At 38.1% G+C, this 25316-nt stretch overlaps 1 protein-coding gene across 3 annotated transcripts in view; it reads right to left on the bottom strand.

Annotated features, from left to right (window-relative positions):
* The window catches only part of EYS (eyes shut homolog), a 953299-nt gene that overhangs the window by 500307 nt on the left and 427676 nt on the right, over positions 1–25316 (bottom strand). For all 3 annotated transcript variants that reach the window (XM_066994734.1, XM_066994735.1, XM_066994736.1), the window contains one exon: positions 19833–19954. In XM_066994734.1, coding sequence (XP_066850835.1) covers positions 19833–19954 — 122 coding nt within the window. The remainder of the gene's footprint in view (positions 1–19832; positions 19955–25316) is intronic.

Below are 25316 nucleotides of genomic sequence, written 5' to 3'. Positions count from 1 at the left end.
ATGAATAGGGTTGTTTCCATGTAAGAAAAACCTGTAGGAACCTGAATCACCGAACTAGGCTAACCTTTCCATAGACTGGTTCCGCATGCATGGCACACCGCGCTCTGACTGGAGATCCATTTGATGCTGCACAGCTCGGGGTTCCCAGCACATGATGGGACCTCAGATGATACGTACTAACCTTTCTCTCCTTATTGCTTTACCTGCAACCTAGGACATTCTGAGCAGTACATGACAGTGTTTGAGTGCCTTTCATACTGGGTTCATAACAAAATTGCAGCTCCCAGTGCAAATCAGCATCTTAGTCCCATTTAAAAAATGATAAATAGGCATGGGTACGTTATAGTCTCACTGGTTGTGCCTATGCAACAGAAACTAAGCCTTTGCACCACCTGTTCTGGACGTCCCAATCCGTGCTGGGATGACACAGAAGGGAGAACAGAGGCCAAAGGCCAGGCCTCCGGTGTGGCACAAATGGAGACAATCTGTGAGGCAAAAGAGTAGGTGTAAATCAAACAGACAGAGATTCTTCCGCGTTTAATGTTAATCTTCACTGGCTACATAGGAAGCAGTTTATAAACTTAAGATATCTCAGATACACAAAGAACTATCTGGACCAAACTGCTTTCCTCAGACTTCCAAACAATATGTAGCAGTCTAAATAATTCAGGTACTTCTGAAAACTGAATTATATGTTGTTTTTTAAACTATGCTATCTTCTTCAGTTTGACATGCCACAAATCCATGGTATTTGAGAGGCAGAGGAATATATTCCTCCACTAAAAAGGCAGCTCAATACAGAATTACACAAATTTCTCACAGAACTGATAACGGAATTTTATTTTTTCCCCCATATGCGGATCACAGCTTTTATAATTTTACTAATTATAACCATAATAAATATGTATTCCCTCTAGTCTTTTATATTGCTGAGCATGACAAAAATTATGTCTGTCTAAAAAAATAGCTGGAATAAAACTTAACTACATGAGCCACATAACTTCTAATATTCATTGTATTCAAAGCATGTCATAAATAGAAAGCTCTGTAACAACTGCTTGATTTCCCCTTGGTTTTTACAGTTTTCAAAAGCTAGACCTGTAATTTAAAAACGTATTCCTGATGCATGCTAAAGATATTTGTATTTTCTCCTTCAGAAGACAGTTTGAAATGTCTTTTTTCTGCTTCTACGTTTCTGAATTAGAAATCAGAAGTATTAACCCTTTTACACAGAAAACATGAAGTACAATACAAATAAATAAATAAAACCTGCAAATAAAGTATGCTGAACCCCTTCAAGCTTGTTCTCAAAGGTGGAAATAAAGTGGATATTGACCCGGAACTGGAGGAAAAGGATTTGGGAGGTAAACTGCTGGAAAGAGAGATAAAAAGATTATGTTTCTGCTACTGTAATAGTGTATAAGTGTACCTTTTGAATGTTTGATGTGTACAGAAAAACTTCAGAGAGCTTAGGTAGTTTTCGTTCCCTTCCAGCTTAATTGCTTCAGCCTTTTTGTCCTTGTCCTTTCTATATTTTTTTAGGATGTATTTTCGCTCTTCTGTGGTTTTTGGCTCCCATAATCCTCTGCTCACATTATTTCTTTTGGTAACAATAGATAAAATGTATTCCTAATATTCTGGGTATTCTGTGATATGACACAAGGAAAAAAAATGTTTTAGAGGAACAAACAGATCAAGTTGTATTCGCTTGTTTCCCAGATATTTCTTCCTTAATCCTCCACTACTTGAAGCAATGAGTTCAGGCAATCACAATGTAACGCTCTGCTCAAGGAGACTGCAAGCTGTATGTCAGCTTTTACCTCAAACTCTAGCTCAATTGTCATGCACAGATTTCTGTTTTAGGAAGCAATTTTGTTGTAAAAACAATCTTTCAACTTTCAACTCCCTATTTTTTTTAATGAAGCTAAATTTGAAAATTAAACAAAAATCTATTTTCTTTTTTCATTTTCTGCATATCAAAATACAAGACAAATCTTACACCATTGGAGTGGATGCAGCTTCCAGTCTACTGGACCACAGAAACACCGCATACACAGTTCCTCCATGTATCAATCAAGCTATTTATCTTGGGAAATATTTTTGCAACAAATATTTCTATTTAAAAAAACAGATGAAATTAAGTTATTTTCTGTTTCAGTTGGAAATTGTTACAATAATGAAAAGTTACCAGCAAAACTGACACTAGAGAGCAGTCTCATTAGAATGTTTATGTTCCAAAGAGCACAAACACTGAATACTTTTAATACTTTCAATACTTTTTTAAGAAAGATGGAAAAATACAAGTAAAACTGAGCACTATTACTGTCTTTTATGTCATATGGCCAGGTACCAGTAAATACAGTACGGCTTGACATCAGTCTTAATTATAGACCATGACCAAATAGAAAACAATTACTAAAATGCCTGCAGTCTCACTTCCTGAAATGCCTATTTTAGATGTAGGAGGAATGCAACAAAATTGAAAAAAAATAAAAATAAAAAGAATGTTTTTAGGGCACTTCCCCTCACCCCCCATTTGCTCTACAGGTTTGGAACCACTTAATGTGTTCAAGGTCATTAAAAAAATTACTAGAAGATTAAAAGTTACCAAGCCTTCCCTTAAAAAAAAAAAAAAAAAAAGGAACTTCCGTCTCCTACAGTCTCTGAGCTACATCGGAAGGGCATCACAGTCAGAAGAATTTGGAATGCAGCTTAGGTAGTTAGCACATAATACAGAATAGAAAGACCTGACTGAATTCGTGTTAAGTATATAAAATTAATTTTCTGAGCTGCAATGCTAATTCTCTGAATTACTGTGGACCGCATGTGTTTTCTCTATGCATTCTGGCATATGAAGTTGCACTTCTGAGCAACATCATCTATTACGTCAAGCTGCTTTAGACTTCCTTTTGTTCCTGACAAAATGGTAAAAGAAAGAAGAGCTATATTCTTTGCCTTAATGTCCTTCATCCCACACTGCAACAACAATCTCTACAACAACAAAATAACTTGACTGAGTCAGACTGAGTCTGCCAGAGTGAAAACCTCTTTGCGAAAACACAGCATCAGTAAATAGATGTTATGGTGAACAATAAGTAAAGCATCTACCTCCAACATCTTGGATGGTACTGATTCAGAGAAGGCACAAATACTATTTCATTCCTTCAAGAACCAGAGGGCATCAGTTGCTATGCAGTAGCATAGCACACATGAAAGGAAAAAGCATGCTACACTGAAAAAATACAAGTTGTCACCTGAGAGCAGGAAAGAGCTCCTCTGCAGGAGAGGCATTTAGATTGGGAACATTTAGCAATGCAACAGCAGGTGTGCCAACTGATCTCAAAGCTTTTCACCTAGTGTACAGAGATGGCACTGAGTACCAAAATGAAACATTAACTCCTCAGGCAGAGTGCTGACAGCATAAGGTACCTTTTTCTCCAGGGGAGTAAAAGAGATCTTCCTTGGTCTCTTCTTTTTACCACGGGCAACAAAGGAAGACCAAGTTAATTACAATTGCTAATCCTTATTAGCAATGATTAGCACAACAACATTAAGTGGTAGATGGCATGCTGCAACTTGAAGTTTTACGAAGAAACAGTGATACTGAATATTACCCTGAAGATAGGTTACTGAGATATTTAGAAAATTTGACATGAAAAATTAATAACTGAACATAATGTACAGCAATTCAAACATCTATGCAAATTACCTCTGCATAACAATTTGAATGATTTATACTGATGAGACAAAAAAAACATGCCCCTTCCCCATGTCTCTGTTTCTGAACTCTGAATACACTTGTGCCATTTAAGCAAGATGTCTTTATCAGCTTTTTTCAGTGTTCTATGCCTGTTTTTTCCAGCTACTTAAAGGATTGTCTCTTGTTCTCTACTGTGAGCCTACTCAAGCTCCGAGACGGTATATCACAGAAGAAACCAACCATCTTTGCTCAGTTTGATACCAAGGCACTATCAATTCCAGGAATGAAAGCAATGGCATAAGAGAACATGTCTCAAATGACCTATGTTCCTCTTTTTTCCCCAAAAAATTCCAAATAGAAAATATATTGGATACATCATGCCTAGAATCAATTAGGTGCCTGTAAACAACTGATAACCAAGGACAGCTGTAGCATTTGTATAGCAGGTCATCAGGACAATGCTTAACAGTATAATACCCATGTTTATACATTTTAACAGCACTAATCAAGCATCTTCAAAACTCACCAGTAGCTAAATATTCACCAAAGCTTATGTGGTGAGTCATTTAGCATGTGAACAACTCACACAATGCTTATAATTTCAACATTATATACTGAGATTTGCGAAGTAGCCTATATGAAATAAAACATTTGGAAAGGCTGCTCAGTTTCTCATCAATACTGGCAGTCTAAAAGAATTTAGGAGATACTTTTTAAGATAAGAAAAGCTATTTTAGTAAATTTCATCTTCGTTAATGATCTAAGCTAGTATGTCAAATTATGATCTCTTACTGTTCACCTGATCCTGTATGACTGTAACTTCCAAACAACAGTTGAGGCAGTAAGATTACATTTTGCCACAACTACATTTACCAAAGACCACCTAAAATAAACCTTACTTAAGTTTTCCTGAGAACAATTAAGTAAAGACTATGAAAATGAAATACTTTATAAAGTAGTGCTACAACTTCTAAGCACGTAAGCAGTAGCAGAAGAGCAGAAGTAAGCATTTTTAAGTTTAACCCAGACAGTTATTTCAAAATGTTCAAATATATACAGTATGAGTATATGTAGGTATACACACATATACATGTATATGTTGCTCAAATGCTGCAGTGAGTAGATGTGGCAGAGATTTCCCTACTACAGGCTGTTACAAAAAACTCATTTTGCCATGTCCTGCTAACAAGACTTTCAAAAATTGCTTTTTCCTTAAAAATATTATTGTTCTGATATAAAACTATGAAAGCAAACAACAAAAATGATTTTCAATTGGTCTCTGAGAGTCAGTTATGCCTTTATCTATCTTTGATATCTACTGCAATATAAACAATCCAGCTTTCTACTCAGGCTGTCTCACTGAGTTATTTCAATAGAGCAAACCTATGAAAATTTTATGACTGCCCCTTCCCAATACAGAATGAACAAACCGAGAGACATGCATAACAATACTTAGGGATGCTCATGGAGAGGTGTGACTTTTATATTTGTGCTCCCTTTTCTCTGCTTGTGACCTTCAAAGATAAAGGCTTCTTTTCACTGTGGTAGATTTTTTTTTTTCCACACATCCAAACTGGCATTTGGTGGAAGTAAATGTGGTAATTACAGATCCTGCATTAGTCTGCTTGTTGTAGTGAGTGTTGCTTTATAGAGGACCTCTAAATAGTGTACTATCTGTAATTGCAGTCTAAATAAATTTTCCTATAATACTTCTATTGATCTAACAGAACAAAAGAGTTTAAATCCCAGGCAAAACCAAGATGACTATTAATGAAAATTCAATTACCTGTAGAAAGTAGTAGTGGAGGAGACAATGCCGATTTTCTAATTATGCACTGTGTACAATTTACTTATACTAGAACCATTTCTTAGTCTATACATGTGCATATATTTCATATTGTTCTATCATATATAATCTATAGTTTCAAAGATGTAACTGCTTTACTTGAGTATTTCATTTTTCCAAGCATACATTTTCTAAGCATATAATTATACTCCTCTCTTTAAGTGTGTAATTGCTAGCGCACAAAAAAAACACAACAGAATTGTTTAAAGAAATGTCTGATATTTCTTTCATCACCTTTTAGACAAACTCTTTTTACTCCATGAGCTGTAGGCCATATACTGCCAGTTTTACATATGCTAGACTATATCCTATTCTGTTAATAGTCTTGCAAAATTATTTTTCACGTTATCTTCTTCACCCCAGTGACCTGAAAACAGAAATATAATCTACTCATCTAAAGTATTTGAGCACCACTGATTGATATCAATACTGTATGAGCTAGATAATATTTCACTACTGAATTGCTTCACATAACTAAAATATGGTAAAAGTTTCATCCCTCCCCGAATCTCACAAAACAGAGTAAATGCTGCAAAACAGCCTTGCGATAACTAATATTCTCAGTAAAACAAAACTGTGGTTGTTATCTCAATAAATATATCTCCAATTCAAAAGATAAAAAGTCTCGTAATTTAAGATGAAACCTTGCCTTTTTTGTTTTGGCTGTAAAGTTATTTCACTACAAAATAAATACGGGTTCCATCAAGTCTTGGCATTAAAATTGACACAACTCAATTATGAAATTTTTGGTTCTTAACTGCTTTAAAATTGCATTAAGAAACAAGATAAAATCAACGATACCTATGAAACTGTGAAGTGTGTTCTAACAAGTGCAACAAGTAGATTTTATTAACAACCTTTTTTTAACGGAAAATTTAAAGGAAAAAAAAAAACAGATTTCATACTAAACAGAATGATCTACGTTCTCTCCTTTAACGTGGAACTGCTTATTATCCATTCTGCATGGTTCAACAATGTAGGTCAGCAGCAATGCCCATAATCCTTTCTAAATTTTGCTCCTTTCTGCATGCATTAGACACTGCCGATGCATGAAACATCTGATTTGCAGCTAACAATAACAGATCATTTTCCCAATCATTTCTAATAAGCCATTTTTTGTGTCAGCATCATTTTTTGTTTAAACTTCATATTTTACTGAAGTTTTCTAAAAAATAAAAGGCAACATGCTTTTAGAGAACTGTTAAATGAAGACAGCAAAAGCACAAACAAAACTGAGTTTACTATCACATGCAACAGGTGAGCATTGTAACAGGTTTGGATTACAAATAACAAGGTACTGAAGCCTGTCTTGAAAACTCTTTCTGCTGTTCTTCTGTTCGTTGCCTCTCTTATTCCTATCCATTTTAGTTTTAATTCTCACTCCCTCACTCGAAGAGTATTTTGTGGTAGCAGCATTTTTGTTATTGCCCAGAGCAGCAGTCACAGAATGGAAAAAAAGTCATTGTATTTTCATATTGGTATCATTACTATGTAACATGATGGAGGGATGACTTCTACTGAGTATCAGTCAGGAAAAAAATAAAGTATTAAAAGTTACAGCTTAATCCTTAAAGAGAGCATTTAAGTAGTCTACAGCAAAATAGATAAAACGTCAAAGAAGCAATGCTACCTGTTGTAATTTGCACTGCAGGCAATTAGTCATGCTTTGTTCAATCATTTTTATTTATTTGGCCATATCTCATTATGAGCACCCACTCTCTCTCTTACAACCCCCTTACGCTTTATCCACTCTTTCATCCAGTACTCTTACCATCACTTACCATCAAACCTAAAAAAAAAAATCAAGAATACCCTAAGATGGTCCAAGTTGTTTCTCCAAACCTCTGCCTCCTTTACCTTGATGCCTCTGAGCAAATTCTAAATTAATTTGTAACAGTTTCTTTAAAAAAAAGAAAAAAAAAAGAAAAAAAGGAACTCCCTGAGGTTTTCGAATCCAGTTTTTGGCAAACTCCTGCAGAATCAGTTCTTCCACCTCTGGAAACCTACCTGACTCCCATTTCTAATCTTTCTTCATCCCTACATGAAGACGTGGTCCCACACGAGATCCTAATCTCTAAATTGGAAAGACAGAGATTCAAAGGGTGGTCCATTAAGTGGATAAGGAATTGGCTTGATGGCCACACCCAGAGTACTGGTCAATGGTTCTCACATCCAGGTGGAGCCTGATGACGAATGGTGTCCTTCAGGGGTCTGTCTTTTCAGTGTGTTTCAACATCTTCATCAATGACATAAATGATGGGATCGAATGCACCCTCACCAAGTTCGCAGATGACAGCAAGCTGAGTGGTGCAGTTGATACCAAAGAAGGAACAAATGAAATTCAAAGGGACCTGGACAGGCTGGAGAAGTGGGCCCATGTGAACCTAATGAGGCTCAACAAGTCCAAGTGCAAGGTGCTGCTCCTGTGTCAGGGCAATTCCAGACCTGAGGACAGATGAGGAGAACTCACTGAGAGCAGCCCTGTGGAGAAGGACTTGGGGGTTCTGGTGGATGAAAGGCTCGACATGAGCCAGCAACGCATGCAAGCTGATTATCCCCCTCTTATCCACTCTCACAAAGCCCCACCTGGAAAACTGTGTTGGAGAACTGTGTTCAGCTCTCAAGTCCCCAACAAAAGATGTGGACCTGTGAGACTGCATCCAAAGGAGAGCTATAAAGATTATCAGAGAGCTGGAGCACCTCTCCTGTGAAGAAAGGCTGAGAAAGCTGGGGATGTTCAGCCTGAAGAAAGCTCTGTGGAAACCTCATTGTAGCCTTTCAGTACTTAAAAGGTTATTACAAAAAGGATGGAGAGGGACTCTTTACTTGGGAAGGTAATGATAGGACAAAGGGAAATAGTCATAAACTAGAAGAGGATGGATTTAGATTACACATTAGAAGGAAATTATTCACTCTAAGGGTAGAGAGGCACTGGAACAGTTTGCCCAGAGACGCTGTGAATGCCCCATCCCTAGAGGTGTTCAAGTCCAAGTCGGATGGGGCGCTGGCCAACCTGATCTAGTGCATGGCATCCCTGCCAATGACAGGGGGTTGCAACTAGATGATCTTTGAAGTCCATTCCAACCTAAGCCATTCTATGATTAGATGCAAAGCATTTCTATGCCTTTCAGTGATACCAGAGTACTTAATTCACCTGTAACATACTTCAGGCTGCTCACTGCAAGCTCATATGGTTTTAAAGCTGGTCTTTACAGATGACTTCATAAATGTCTCCTTTGGCTCTCACTCTTGATCTTCCCTGCACTAGTAGAAGACTTCAATAGCCAATAGCCTTAGAACATAAACAAGCATCAATTAACATGTGGACAGGACTTCAGGATATACAATGAGACAGAGAGTTTAAAACATAACAGGTCTTTTATTGGTAACAAACAAAAGGCCAGCAGGTGCCAGCTGAACTAATGTACCCCCCCCCCCCCACCTGCGGTAAATCCACAGTCATTCCCCCAGTCCATCCCTGGCTGAATATCCTCATCAGGCTGTGCCTTGATGGTCTTCCCCCCTTTCTTCTTGGGCTGGACATTGGCCTCCCGCCTCACCCCGGTGGTCTGTACCAGCTTTATTGATGGGTGTCTGTGGCTTGGATGTTGTTCTCTGGCTGAACTCTTGATGCTCTGCGCCAACACTGGTGGTGACTATCTATCCCAAATTGCTATCATTTTGTTAATGTCAACCCACCACCTGATGGTCCGCAATAACTTGGTTAATGGGTCCACTTCCATTTCTGGATCATCCACCTTTTGAAGCTTGAAGGGAGGTTGGCCATCAAGGTCATCCAGGTCATGGGAGGATTCCCTCTTCCTCCCAGGCCACACCATTTTATCCATCCTTGGACGCTTCCGTGGGGGTTGGCCGTCAAGGTCATCCAGGTCATGGGAGGATTCCCTCTTCCTCCATGGCCGCACCATTTTATCCATCCTTGGACGCTTCCGCGGGGGTTGGCCGTCAAGGTCATCCAGGTCATGGGAGGATTCCCTCTTCCTCCCAAGCTGCGCCATTTTATCCAGTCTTGGACGCTTCCGCGGGGGTTGGCCACTGAGGTCATCCATTTCTTGGGATTTCCTCTTCTGACCCAGACAGAAGATTACAGCCATCCTTTGGCTTTTGCAGTCCACTGCTCAAAGGCTGGCAGTTCCTGCCTGATTTCTCTGTGCCCTGGCTACTTCAAGTCTCCTTGAGCTCCAGGAGCGAGAAGCTTGGCAAGATGTTGCCAGACACGGGGCAGCCCTTTTTATAGGGTGGGTGGCAGCGTACACTGAGGTGACATCACAGTAGGTGGCAGCTGGCATCACAGGAGGCCCCTTTGTGACAAAGGAGGCAGACACTGAGTACACCCAGCATCATTTTGCTCATCCTTAACACAGATCTAAGAAGCAGTCTTCTCCGTTTCATCTCCAATTCATCCATCTTACATGGCTCAACAAATGGTCTACCTTGCTGTGGGAGATGGTGCCGATTAGGAGAAACTTCTTAGAAAGAGTGGTTGGGCATTGGAAGGGGTTGCCCAGGGAGGTGCTGGAGTCACCGTCCCTGGGGGTGTTTAAGGAAAGGTTGGACGTGGTGCTTAGGGACATCGTTCAGTGGGTGATGGTGGTGGTAGGGGGATGGTTGGACCAGATGATCTTGGATGTCTTTTCCAACCTGAATGATTCTGATTTTACAGTTGCACATGTCCACTTTTCTGTGCATTTTCTCTTCAGTAGTTCAATTTGACCTTGAAATTAAGAAAGCTAAGGTTTCAGGATAGAAAGACAAAAGGTACCTCCATCTACTTTAATAAGGCTTTTCCTCAAATGGGAAAGCATAGTCAGTCCATTCCTTCTCCACACTCTGCCAGTACAGGAAACACCATGAGACAGCCTTCAGAACCACTATGACTCAGTACTTTTCCTCCAAACACATTACACGTTGAGCCACCCTGTAATTACAGATACTGTGATCTCCTTCCCACCTCATCATGTGCAGGAGAAGAAACAAAGCAGAAGTTTGTATCTGTATTTTTTCCTGCATTCTCACTTCATCCACCATAGGATAAGTGAATCTCAACAGAAGCACAGTTCAATCATTCTGCTCTCCTTAGCCCTTTCTTTCATGTTTGTCTTTTAAATGTTTCCATACAAATGTGACCAGATAGTTGAATTAATATCACCTATGTATTTGGTCCAGTCTTCAGTCTTCCATCACTCCTTGCATAATGAACATCTTACCTATGGGTATATATATATGGAACTTGCTATTTTAAAGTATCAGAATCCTGAATACATACCAGCACTGAAGAACTGCACATAGGAAATTCCACATTATTTCCCATGCATTAAACATAGGACTAGACTAAATTTAAAGGAGATTTAAAGTGCAGAATAACTCATGTTAATTTATGTATACTTGATTTTACTGTTAAAATCACCTACTTATCCCAAAACTGTTTTGGGATATGTGCTCTACATATTCAAACTGATGGAAAATCTGGATGACTGCAGAAAGAAATGCACAAAATCTCCAGGGAAGGAAGGGACCTTTGGAGATTGTCTAGTACAACAAAACAGTCAACTAGAACAGGCTGCTCAGGACCCTCATCCAATTGAGTTTTGAGCATCTGCAATGATGGACACTCCAAAACCTCTCTAGGCAACTTGTTCAATCACCCTTACCACTTTTCCTATTTAGGCAGACTCTCCTATATTCAATTTGTGCCCATCACTTGTCCTTTCGCTGAGAAGCACCACTGAGAAGCGTCTGGCTCTGCCTTCTTTACCTGCCCCCTCCCCTGCAGTATTTACACACACTGACAGGATTCCCCATTGACAATTCATCTCATTAAGTTATATCAGGTTGGCCAGGCATGCTTACCCCTTTGTAAATCTATGCTCCTGATCACCTTCTTATACATCGTCTGCGTAGAAATGGTTTCCAGGATTAATCACTCCAACATCTACCCACAGACTGGGGTGAAGCTGACTGCTCCACAGTTTCTCAAATACTTCTTGCTTTTCTTGAAGGTAGCAGTGACATGATTTCTGGCCTGTCTTTTTCTGCCCTTTTTTTTTCCCTATTCCATGGCACACTTCCCTTTTCAGGCTTTCTTCCAATCCTCAGGAACCTTTACCAAGCAACCAGACTATTTAAAGATAACCAGGAGTGGGCTCAGATTTCCTCAGCAACTTCCACCCTATCAGGTTCCTGCAGTAGGGAATCTCTCGGTACCACCACTCATCCTTTCCTCCCAGCACTGTTTTGTGGCTCAGCTTCAGCTCATTCAGATGCTTCACTGGACAGAATTTCCAGTCCCTCCTCTGCTACCAAGTCTCTGAACCTATTCCGTGGCTGCAAAGCTGCAGATAAGACAGGACACCTCACCCTGATGTCAATGTCATGCTTCCAGCCTTCATCCTCACAGACCATCACAAAGTATTTCCCAATCTCACACAAACAGACTGCCTGCTCTTCCTTCACTATGCTTATGAGTTCAGGTTCTGGTATCTGCAGTGCCTTGGAGAAGATGCTGTTGCTCTTCTCATTGCCTCTGAAGCTGTGCAGTCTGCTGACTGCCTCCTGCAGCTCATTTACTTGGAAGCACAGATCCTCCTCTAGTGCACATGCACCTCTTGCAGGCAAGGACACTGTACCCTGACCCCCACCTCCGCAAGAGGCCTCAGACATTTCCACAGCCCCAGGCCTGAAGAACAGCATCCTCCTTTGGAAGCTCAGTCTGTTCTGAGATCTCTGATATGCTGGGATAGTTGCTCCAGTGGGTGGCTGGGGACTGCACCCTGCAGCACCATTGCTAAGCACAGTGTCCCTGACAGTTTCTGGCCCCCCTGCTGCACTAACTGCTGCCTCCAGTGGCTGTGCTCCAGGCCTGGTAGTTACCTTCATCCTCTCCTGCACTTCTTGAAAGGGTGCTTGACTCTCCCTAATGAGGATTCAGCTGGAAACAGAAGTCTAAGAGCCCCCTTCGTTCAAGAAAAGTAGACAACAAAGCTTGTGAGAAGCTGTCACAGCTTGCTAATAGTCACAGCCTCCTGTAGCCACTCCTTACACAAGCTGCAGGCACCCCGAAGCTCCTTAAAGAGTTCCTAGCAGTCCTCAGGAAATCTAGCATAGCTCAAACTACAGCCCAGAAACTGCTGTGCAAACTGCTTCATCTGTTCGATGCACTCATGTATTTGCATGTTATGTTGAAAATCTTTTTAAACATGTATTTTGTATTTTTTTTTAACCTACAGGTATGATTAATATGGGTAACTTACCACAGCTCATGCACTCACAGTTACCTCATTATTTTAGAAACTGTTTTGTGCTCCCTCCATTTAACCCACATTCAACAAAATGATAATTTCATGACTCTTTGGGTGTCTGTAACCAAAAGGTATTATAAAACATTTATTTAAAACACATCTCCCAGTGATTTAATACACTAGAAGGAACAACACTACTGTTCCAGATGGAAAGCTGATGAGCTGGCTTGGTGTATTTTCATGTTTCAATATTGATTTCACATGAAATTTTATATTTTGTTAGGATTTTAAATAAAAATGCAACTATCCTTTCTGAAAACTGTTGAATAACAGCCAAAATTTACCCCAAAGGCTGCAAAATGTCAGTGACTTTTTTAGTACATACTACTGAGATGGCAAAGCAATATTTTGTTTGCCTAAGGCAATGAAAACCCTAAGGCCGATTTCACACACCGCACTGAAACAAGCGGCACACTACATACTTCCAGTTGTTAGCAGTGTTACCAGATAAAAATATAAAACATTTGCTGTCTTTGTAGGTAACATTTGTTTGCTCTTTCACAAATTTCTTTAGATAATTCATTAGTATGTCTCCCAGCCGGCCATATAAATCTTTTGAAGATGGCTTTGAGTAAGAGAACAGAACTTGGTACTATGGTGAAAATAAAATTATGAGTCACAACTGAAGATGTCAAAAGCACAACAGCCAAATGTTTTGGGAAACATCTCAGCAGCTAGAGAGGAAGAGCTCGCCAAAGAACCCTGAAAAAATGCCAGCTAAGAAGCCAGATGCTGCTTGCAAAAAAATGTTCCAGAGTTTGGCATCAAGGACCATTAAATGCCAAGCTGATCCCCATCTGTGGGAAAAGCTGTTTACTGCTTCTGGGGAAGAAAAATTAAGAAGGAATATGGCGGTAGTTTAAAGTAGTGCCAGTAAAAACAGAAGGCAGACTAGACTCAGCATTCAAATTGTAATATCACAATTTACTTTTTAATACCATGATAGTTTTAAATCTATTAATTTAGCAATAAACATTTTTTAAAATATAACGCATATATATGCATGCTTTTACTCATGGATCTTTGAGGTATCTTTGACTCAGTTCTTGCGTAGTTCTGAGAAAACGCAGAGACTGCTTTTAACTTTACTTCTCCGAATAAATCCTCTCCAGAAGGGGGAAAATGAAACAGTATGCTGCTTTCTGTAACAATACTATAATCAAAGCTCATGGTATGCACAACACAGAACACTTTGTAATGACATGACAAGCCATTTTTTATGTTAAGAACAGTTACACTAATGAAAATTAGTTTGATTTTGAAAAGATAACTTGGCTTCAAATGCTAAGAGGCAAAGCAGGGAATTACAGCAAGAGATGATGTATTTGTGAATGGACTGAGAAGTAAAAGGAAGGGGAGAGATTAAATTTAACTCTTGCTGACAGTATGGTTACCTAATCTGTCAACTGGCATACATTATGATCTAAGTAAATGTGAAGAAAGATGATCATTGCATGGGTAATAATTGAAGAAACATTGCAAACAAGACTAAAACAGTTTGAGGTTCAGAAGTAACTCAAAAGAACCCAGTTAAAAACAACTGATCTCAGTTGTTTCCGGCTCCAGTATTTCAACTGGAGTCTGAGGGGTAACAGGAAAACTAAAACAGAACATGAAAAGCAACAAAAGGGTCTAAAAGAAGAACATTTATATATGGGCAATATTTCTGCACATTATCAGTAATTTCTTCCAAGTGCTTAAGGAACTTATGGCCCATAGTTAAAGGCGATTCTGGCATTCAGCAACTTTCATCTTTGTAAAAGTTAGTGGCAAACAGGGTTTTAGCATCAATCTTCTCTGAATAGGAGAAGCTGGCTCCTAGAATTTAGGGGCATACAAATAACATTCCAAAACTACTCAAATTTTAAATTTAAAAAAGTTACAGATAAACTGTAACTATAAAACAGGAGTAGGGCTCTGTTTAGGAGGAGGTTAAAAAGTAACTAGATTAAGTAACTAGTTGATTGATTCAACTGCTGATTAAAGATAATTTTTCTCATGTCTAGTGATTGTTAAAAGGGTATGACATCAACAGTCATAGAACCATTCAGGTTTCAAAAGGCCTTCAGGATCGTCAAATCCAACCAACCATGAACTCGACCTACAAGTCCCATCACTAAACCATGTCCCTTTGTGCCTTGTCCACATGCCTCTTAAATACCTCCCGCAATGGGGACTCCACTACTTTCCTGAGCAGCACATTCTAATGCTTGGCCACCCTGTTCACAAAGAAATTCTTCCTAATGTCCAATCTGAACCTCCCTTGGTGCATCTTGAGATCATGTCCTTGCATCCTATCCCTTCCTTCTCAAATGAAGAAACAGACCAACAGAATCCTCACTGCAATCTCCTTTTAGGTAGTTGTAGAGAGTCATGAGGTCTCCCCTCAGCCTTCACTTCCCCAGACTAAACAACCAGAAATCCCTCAGCTATGCCTCATAACTCTTTCCTTTAGTCCCCTCACCAGCTTCATGGCTCTTCGCTGCACACAATTGAGCACCTCAAGGTTCTTCTCCCAGTGAGGGGCCCAAAATTAAACATAGTACTTGAGACACGGTCTCACCAGTGCCACATACAAGGGGACAATCCCTTCCCCAGACCTGCTAGCCACACCATTTCTGACAAAGGCCAGGATGCCGCTGGCCTTCTTGCCCACCTGGGCACACTGATGGCTCATGCTCAGACAGCTGCCAACCAGCACCCCCAGGCCCTTGCCTGATGGGCTTCCCAGCCACTCTTCCCCAAGCCTGTAACACTGCATGGGGTTGTTACGACCCAAGTGCAGGACCTGGCACTTAGCCTTGTCGGGTGTCCTGCGACTGGACTCAGCCCATCGATCCAGCCTCTCCAGATCCCTCTGCAAAGCCTTCTTACCCTCAGGCAGGTCAAGAGCCCTGCCTAACTTGGTACTATTTGCAAACTTACTGAGGGTGCAACTCAATCCCCTCATCCAGATCACAGACAAAACTGTTAAACTAAAGTGGTCCCAGTACCAAGCCCTGGGGAACACCACTGGTGACCGGCTGCCAACAGGACTGAACTCCATTCACTGTGACTCCTTGAGCCCAGCCATCCAGACTGTTCTTCCCTCACGGAACTGTACACCTGTCCAAGCCATCAGCAGCCAGCTTCTCCAGGAGAATGCTGTGGGAAAACAGATTTACTAAACAAACACTTCACTAAAATCCAAGTAAAAAACACTCACAGCCTTTCCCTCATCTGCTAAGTGGGTCATCTTGGGAAGGAGACTGGGTTAGTCAGGCAGGACCTGCCTTTTATAAACCCATGCTGGCTGCATTTGATCACTTGACTGTCCCTTATGAGCCGTGGGATGGCACTCAAGCTGATCTGCTCCATAACCTTCCCTGATACCGAGGTCAGACTATAATTCCCTGGATCCTCCTTCCTGCCCTTCTTGTAGATTGGAGTCACATTCACTGACCTCCAATACATGACATAGAAAAATATACCTAAGTCTAATTTCCCATTTCAGATGGAGAAGTCCATTGGTATGCTACAAAGAAAAACCAGCAAAACACTTAACATGTTTTGTTCTTTGTAACAACCTCAATAAAGAACACTGCCAAAATGGCAAATAGCATGAATCTGTGGGATTCAATCCAGATATATGGAAAGAACTGAGCATTCTGGAAAGACACAGAGTTAATCCTCAATGTCATTTATTAAATTCATATTTCAAGCTATTCTACATCACTGTAAACACCAGTTCATCTATAAAACTATGTTACCTATTATTTTGCAAGAAGAGTTGAAGAGATTTTCACTTAGTTTCCCTGTAAGATGGTAACAGCAAAGGAGACCCCAGGGCTTTAATTAGGGTTTGTTGTTATTAGGGCAGAACCTCAGAAGCAGCAGAAAAGATGGTACAATAGGATAGAGGAGAAACCAGGAATTCAGCTGGTAATAGATGTATCTGTCTGTAAATGTTCAGAGACATAATTTGAGAGTTTATGCTATCATGAGAATTAGAGTGAGGTTCACAGCACACTGGAAATATATGCATGGTTGTAACTTCATTTATTTGCTGTGCCATGTGCATAACTGAAAAAGGAAAAAGGAGAAAAATTTCTCATTTTATCAGCTGCACTAAAATAAACTGGAATGAAATGGGAATTACAAAACAAATGACTCACATTACCAATTCAAGCTTAACTCTTGATTCAGGCTTTCTTATTCTAAAACACTTTTTTACTAAAATCATGTATCTGAGAAGGTATTTTTTCCTCTCAGTTGCCATGTTATTTATTTTACTATTAAGAGAATCCAGTGAGAAAAGCATTCAGTTCCGGCATACTTGTTGATCCTTTAGTTCTGACAGCAAGATTTCATAGCAAGGTTCAAAAATGAATACTGCAGTTAAATGAAATTCTTAAAGAAATTTTTTAAGTTATTTTAGTTTGTATTATTTTTCTCATTAACACAGACTTGAAACTCGGCACTTTTTTATTTTTTATATTCTTTTCTATTTATTTCTCTATACAAAATGTATTTTTAATTATCTAGTTTTTCAAGAATTGACCTTTTCAAAAGAATTTGAAAATATTTAGAGAAAATAAGCATAAGGGGATTATCAAAGGCACAGAAGAAAGCTATGTTATCTATCCATTCCATTAATTCCAGTTAGAAGTGACACCAAGTGATATCAATGGTGTGGACGACTTCAAACAGATTCAGGAAATTCTGAGAATCACTGACAGCCTCTAAACTTACACCAGGAAAATAAACACTGCCAGACAAGGAAGAAAACTGTACTGCTTTATCACTGTTGTATTTCCAAAGCAGTGCTTGGCATGGTTTCAATCCAGACCAACTAGTGATCAACCAAAACAATGGCTAGGCACAGATCAAGAGTTAGAAGACGAGCCAATGATCTTTTCTATCAGGCAGTTAGGACAGAGTTATCCTGCTTCACAGACTACAGTTAATTTTAAAGATATAGCTGCATGTCCTTAGAATCAGATACTGGGCACTAGCCCTGCTCAGCTACCATGAAAACAAACATTTTATTGCTGTTGTTTTCAAGAGAAAAGTGTTAAAAAAGTAATAAAAATTAACTTTTTTATATTGAGTAATTGTGAAAATAAACAGTGTCTTTTACCATTCGTGAATATAAACTAGATCAACTCTAATGACTGAAATTAAATTGCATTATATAATACAACAAAAACTTTGTTCAGTTTCGCTGTGGTTGCTAAGTCTCAGACTCCCAGTTTCAATTACAGGTATCTTGGAAGAAGTTGTTTTTCTTTGACTTATCATGACCTTAATATATAATGATTCAATGGTATGTCTAGTTTTCCTGTTCTGATATGTCAAAGAGGACAAATAGCTGTGAGGAAAAATACGTGTGTTGCTTACAGTTCAAACCAATTCTCCTCTAAACATTTTCTGTAACTGTTCAGTATTTGCCAAATCCAGAAAAAGTACTTTGAGCATTTTTTTCATCTCACTGTACAACAGGGAGTCCCTGGATTTGCTCTTACATGGTTGGTCCAGCTATGAATAAAATCTTCCAGAAGCTGAAAGGATAGGTAAGATATAAGGATAGGTAACAGGATGCATCATTGCACAATCCATCATAACATGCCAGAATTCAAATTGCCGTAAGGTAACAGCTAATCAGGCAAAAAATATGCAGTTATAAAATTTTTTCATTAGTAATCCACAAATAACTAAAAATTTCACAAAATAGTAACTACATAAAACTTTTTTTCTATGTCCCAATAAACTTAAAAAGGGAAGAAAATCAATTTAAAGTATTTTAAATTTTCTCAAACTTCACTAGTCTTATTGTTCTGTTACTGGACTGAAAAAAACACCAAAACTGTACATCTCATACTATATAAAAATTAAGTTCTAGGATAACTGAAAGAATTTCAGTTAAATTCTGAATATAAATTAAAAAACATAAAAAGCATTAAAATTACGATGTTTCACTTGACTTCTTTCACAGTAAAGAATTTAAAATAAAGACTAAAAAAAGTTAGAATTTTTAATTTAATGTCACAACTGAAAAAATGCCCGAACTAAAATCTCTCTTCAGGATTCTCCTAATCCGTAATTATGTAATTATGCCAAGGCTGATCATGAACTGTTTCAAGTGAACAAGGTGGTGGTTAAAATAACAGAACTTAAAATTGTCTTTTGACAAGTGGGGAAATTGTCTGTTTTCAACTGTGAGAGGTTTTCTTTTCTGACTACTGCCTGTATTACCAGGACGGAACTGTGCAACAACTAAAATGCCTATAGTCATTACACTATGTTCTTAAAGCTGCTGTATCAGTATCTATTATTAACAGTTCACATTCAGATACAGACTAACTGTTCTAGTATTGATATTATAATATAGGTAAGCCTGGTAAGGGTAAACCCTGGCTATACACACCAGAAGCTGACGGTTTATGGGGTCCTTATCCCTGTAAAGCTGAAAAATATATTTATTTTAAATCATAAATGCACCAATTGTTGGTGTTTGTTAGAAATACATTTAATGTCAAATCCTCATTTTCTCTCAGCATGGCTGCAAATGTTAGCTAAATTACTATTTTGTTGTCAATTTAAGACACAAGGTGGCAGCAATGATACAATCTCTTTAAGATCGCACAAACACATCCACTCCCACTACTTTTACTCTTAAAGCATCTCGTGCTTACGGGGCATATATAATAGAGATCCTGTATTTTCTTTGACAATATGCAGTTCCAGGTTAGGTTACTCATTAAGTGTTTTGAACTGATGCTTTTTTAAAAAATATCTGTCAACGAATCATTATGTTTGCTGACTTCAAGTGAATGTGCACTGAAACAGTGTACCCATGACAGAAGTTGTTAGTTCATCTTTGTGTAGTAACATTCCATTCACAGAGCTGAGAAATAAAAGAATAACTGGGTGCATAGGCTTGTCAGTTCTGGAACATAATGATATTGTGAGAAGATGCAATGCTTACTGATAGCTGTTGAAAAGATCTGTGCAGGTGCCGTTGTTTCTGCAAGGCTCTGAATTACATTCATTTGATTCATATTCACAAAATGTTCCTTCCCATCCAGGCAGACAAACACACTGGTATCTCTGTAACATATTAAGGAAGGTAAGTAAACGGTTTTTGTGTATTTCTTAAATACGTTTACAGATGATATTACATATATTATTATACATATATAATATATATATGTTATATAAACTGTGTGTTTCTGGTCTTCAAACAGGTGATTCACTATTTCAAAACTTTAAAAAATTATAAACTTATTGATAGCTCAGCCCCCTAAGATGATGAAAAATGGGGTATGAAGTAGATACATGACAACACAGTATCTGCCAACTTGTGTAATCAAAAATTCTTTACCATCTCCTCCTCCTTCCTTCTAAGTTTTTGTAATAAAAAATATTACCTCTCCCATAAAACTACTTGGCTTAGATCTTATGCTGACACACCTAAAACACAGGTGCTAACAATCATCTGAGTTGTATTGCTCAGCATGCAGTCCAAACCAAACTCAATATAAAATAATTTATCACGAAGTTCTCAGGTTTATACATCCCACTTGTTTAACATCTTTAATATGAAATTGTGTAGTACTGCACAAATGAAATAATGATGCACAACTTATGGCATGATAAATACTGTCTTCTATACATGTGTATCAGATAGAGATAACCTAAATAGAAATACTCTAGCTTAGTGGTGATAGTACCTAATATATTGATGACCAGGTGTTGTAAATGCAGTATTTCTGACATTAACTGAATAAAACTTCTCAGCAGCATGTCTATCCAACTCTGAACAACATATTACAGGACGTTTTCATCACACTGCAATGCTCTATCAAATTGTAATCACACTCCAGTATTACCCCCAGCCTCTAAATTATCTGGTAGCTGCAAGCAATAGGGTGTTTGACATCATTTCACGGAAGTGAAACGCATAAAGCATCTTCCTATGCTCTTAAAAAAGAACAGGTGAACATCTGCTGAATTGAATATTAGAGATGGGCAGCAAGGCAAACATTTCCATTCAGCAGAAGTTTTAATTGCTTCTTTAGCAACATGCTTACTTCTAACAAGGCTTCTTTCTACCAAGGGTTAGAAAATGCTTTAATGGTAAGCATGACTAATGCACGTTATTTCATTACTTGCTAAACACTGCAATAGGCTTCAGGGTAGATTTTAAAGCCTATCAAATTCCATGTAAATTGGAAACCATTAAAAAACAAACAGCAAATAAGTGGTTTTTTTTAGAAGCTGAGTGCATAAATAAGCTACCATAGCATGATGATCAAATGTACAATGTACCAGGCTTGTAGCATCCATGATTTCTATGGCAGAGAACACAGGCTTTTTCCCAGTTAAATTAAGGCATTTTGACAGTTATGAAATATCTGTCACTTCTTAATATACGAAAATAAGACTACAGAAAAATAATTGCCTGAAAGCAAGCTGGACAACTGAGTTCAACATATACTGTTCAGTCAACTACATATTAAGTTAAAAAAAGGAATTAACATTGTCCTTTGTTTTATACAGGCAAGGCTATTCCATGCAACTAAATAATGTAAGTTGTGAACTGTATTCCATCTTCATAATAAGTGTAATTTATAGTTTACTGTTACTGCTCTGTACTCCTGAATTCAGGCTCAAAACCTGTAAAATCTTCTCCATGAACAGAGAACAAAATTGGCAACATGAATCTAAGAAGTGTGAAATATTAGAAGTGACAGTTAATCAAAGGTTAAAATAGGAGATGAAGAGATCTTGTTAAGTAAGTAAAATAAGTAGTAAGAAAATACCAAGATGAACTCAGAAAATTTTCTGGATATTCTGCCAAGGAAAGAAGAAAAAACCTTGATACAGACTACATTATTAGCCCACATGTTTTTGTTTTCTATTACAACACAGCCATACCCAAATTAGCTGTTAAATATTGTAATTAATTGCAAAGTTTTTCTGAGATTTCCTCTATTCCCTGCATAATTATCACCAGGATGAAAACATATTAGGAAAAAAAGATGCTACAAACACATAATGCAAAAATGGAGACTATTAATCTATATTCACAAGTAACTATTAGGCACTTAAAACCGTTCTATTGTCACTTTACACTTTCACATATACCAGGAATATGAGAATGATTTATCATTTCCAAAAGCCTCTTACAGAAACAGATTACAAGATTGGAAGTGAGAGGAAGCTGCCAACAATTCTGTTTAGAAAGCAATAGTGTTTTTTCATGGTTTCACTAAATCATTTATGAATCGGCTACTGAAATTCTATGCTTTGCAAGTTTATTTCTCGCTATGAGGACTGTGACATTAAGCACAAACCATTACTCACGTGTATGTATCCCATGCATGGGTGCAGTATACATGAACTACAAAATGTTACATATTGTCTCTGCATATCATGGTTTACATTAACGGAAGATGCCATGTTACAGTAAATGGTAAGTATAGATAGGTAAGATAGATATTGATGGATAAAATAGGCTGCAGAAAAGGTCCTGGGGCCTCTCATGGGCACAAAGTCAACCAAGTCAGTGACATGCCCCAGCAACGACACTGGTGGCAGATGGCAGCCTGGGCTGCTGCAGGAGGGGCACTGCCAGCAGGAGCAAAGTGACCCCAGTGAGGCCTCACCTGCAGCTCTGCATCCAGTTCTGGGCCCCCAGCACAACATGGGCACACTGGAGAGGCCAGCAAAGGGCCACCGAGATGGTCAGGGAACTGGAGCATCTCTCAAATCAGGCAAGGCTGCAAGAAGAGGGGCTGTCAATCAGAACACAGTATGCACTGAACGTAGGATGACAAAAAGCTGTGTTGTGTATGCAGCAAATCATGCAATAGGCTGGAGGAATAGGATTCAATTCCTATTTATGTATTTATTCCCCTTTATTTATTGTAGCTATGAACTACTATCCATGCTAGACAGATTAAAATAAATGGTACCTTTGAGTTCCTTCACATCATCTCGTTTGCTCTCTAAAGAACACAGTAAATGTACTAAGTAATACCTGAACAAATCCCCAAACTGCTTTTTTAGATCATAGTTTTTCCTCGCACAGTATATATAGCACATCAATTATGAGAAAAGTAGGTTTACTTGCTATACACAGAGTCACAACCTGTAATTATCATCTCTTGCATACATACCCAGAACCATACATGCTCACCAGCGTGTCTTTACCCAATTAACTGTGTGGGTGGTTAAGAAAGCATTATTTGAGAATATTTGCATATTTTCCCTTCTCTAACATTGTAAATGAAGAATTAATCATTTTCTTAATCCTTAGTCTGTTATTTTACTGGAAAATGGCAAATGAACATCTGGCAAATAGAAACTACAATGAAAAAGGTTCATCACACACAACAAGGATCTGAATTATGAGCAAGCTAATCTTCAAGCTCATACTTTGCACATGTAGGTTGAGAAGAGTTTTTAACAACAGAGCTACACTGCAAGTATTTTTTTCCCATGTTTAGAGAAGAATTTGAAAAAAATCCCTTTTAAAGGGGGGATTTTTGGGGGGTGTTTTAGTATTTTATTTCTTGGCAATCAGAAAGGATAAAAAAATATGTTGCCTGGAAACAGAGAAGCAAGTGGAAATGCAGAAATATTCATTTCTTCTCCATGTTCTGAGCTCTTCAGTCAGACCATGCTTCCTGTGGTGCAGCTCTTTTTCCATTAAGGCCAATCAGGAAGAGCATATCATAGGGTCGCTCACCACTGCCACATACTGGGAGATGCTCTCCAACAAGAAAATCCCAAGTTTGCCTTTGATTTCCCCCCCCGTAAAACGACGGTATTTTTGTCTCTACAGAAAATGATTCATCACAAAATTCTATTCTGTTGGAAGCATTCTTTCTTCCTAGAGAACACCTTCATGCAGCTTAACTTTGTCAGTGCTAACAGTAGTCCATTTAACCTTGTGAAATAAACATGAATGTAAAAACATAAGCATCTATGAAAATCATATTTGCAATTACTCTTAATCATACTGAGCTCATAACATTATTTAGGCAGTCTTTTCTGTTGATGTAAAGGTTTTCAACAAATTGCTACTTTAAGGCTTCACTTTTAAGTTATTGATTTAACCATTTATATAACCACTCTTACACACTGGCTAACAAAACTAGGTTTTTCCCTCATTTTTCATTATGACATTGTTTTTATTATGCAAGCCTTCACATTTTTATCCTAAATAAATTAGCTTGTTTAATCAAAAACAGAAGCCAACAAACAAAAAGCAGAACACCTTTTCATCTTCAGTTGGTTTAACCCTTACTTTAACCTTTAGTAGAAAACCAATTAAAACAAGATCTGTGCAGAGTAAAGTCCCAGCAATTACACTACCTGCCACTTTCACGATAATGAATTTACCTGTTCCTCACAGTGTGTAGTAACAGCGATTTTATTTATGGTGCTGCTCTACAAGTCAAAAAAAGAAAATTGACTTCTGAGATCAGAAGAAAGTCTGCAATTGGCCTCGTTCTTTCCTAGTGTTAAAGACACACATGACTTAGCTCACAGATAAAGTCAGATTGCTCACCTTATGGGAAAGGAACATTTAAGTGCAATAAGGTTTGCAATATAAATATTAATACTTATATTAACTGCTTAAATGATTATAACAACTGACTTGAGACACTAGGATGAAAAGTAAATACAAAGGACAGATTCAAAGATGTAGAAAAATCACAAAAAAAGTCTAACTTCTAAACTGTACTACAACAACTGAATGGCTCAGGTAAAACACCTATGCAATTACAAAACCAAAGTGATTTTTGCACTAACCACTGCAAAACAAGAAATATTAAGTTGAATACATTAATACTAAACACTGTCTACAGAGATTGAGATAGCAATGTGGATTTTCAGAAGCTATTCCACTACTTTAATTCATATATCCTTCCCCTAACTATTTGACAAGTCTAAATGCTAACCAGTATACTTGTCCTTCCAAATCTACTTATCTTCTGCACCCTGAGTTATTATAAATTATATATCATCTGATATTAATGATAAAATAGTGTTCCTTTTATTTAAAGTTTAAGCAAGACCTACAGGAGAAACAAAGAACATTTTAAATTTGCTTCTCTCTCCAGCCTTTTAAATAATTAATCATTTAAATTAGCAAGACTGTATATTTAAAACAGCTAAAACATGCTACGTTTTGATTACTGGTAACCTGTCTTGCCTTGCAGTGTAAGATTGTTACATTTCTGTATAGCAAACAATAAGCACATGTGAAAGTACAATATTTTTCTCCTGTCAATAGCATACCAGTAGCAAACAGAGGCTTACATTTTCATTTAACGTGTCCTCCAAGTTAAAATACATCTTGTTTCTAGACATGCTGCATATTCACAACTCTAACTACACTGTACTGTAATTTGTGACCACCAGGAAAATTACCTTAAATAGGAATACTAGTTATTTG

This window comes from Anser cygnoides, chromosome 3 (assembly GCF_040182565.1).
Source record: "Anser cygnoides isolate HZ-2024a breed goose chromosome 3, Taihu_goose_T2T_genome, whole genome shotgun sequence".
Lineage (NCBI taxonomy): Eukaryota > Metazoa > Chordata > Aves > Anseriformes > Anatidae > Anser > Anser cygnoides.
The sequence above is the reverse complement of the archived record's forward strand: the minus strand, read 5'-3'. Positions and strand labels throughout refer to the sequence as shown.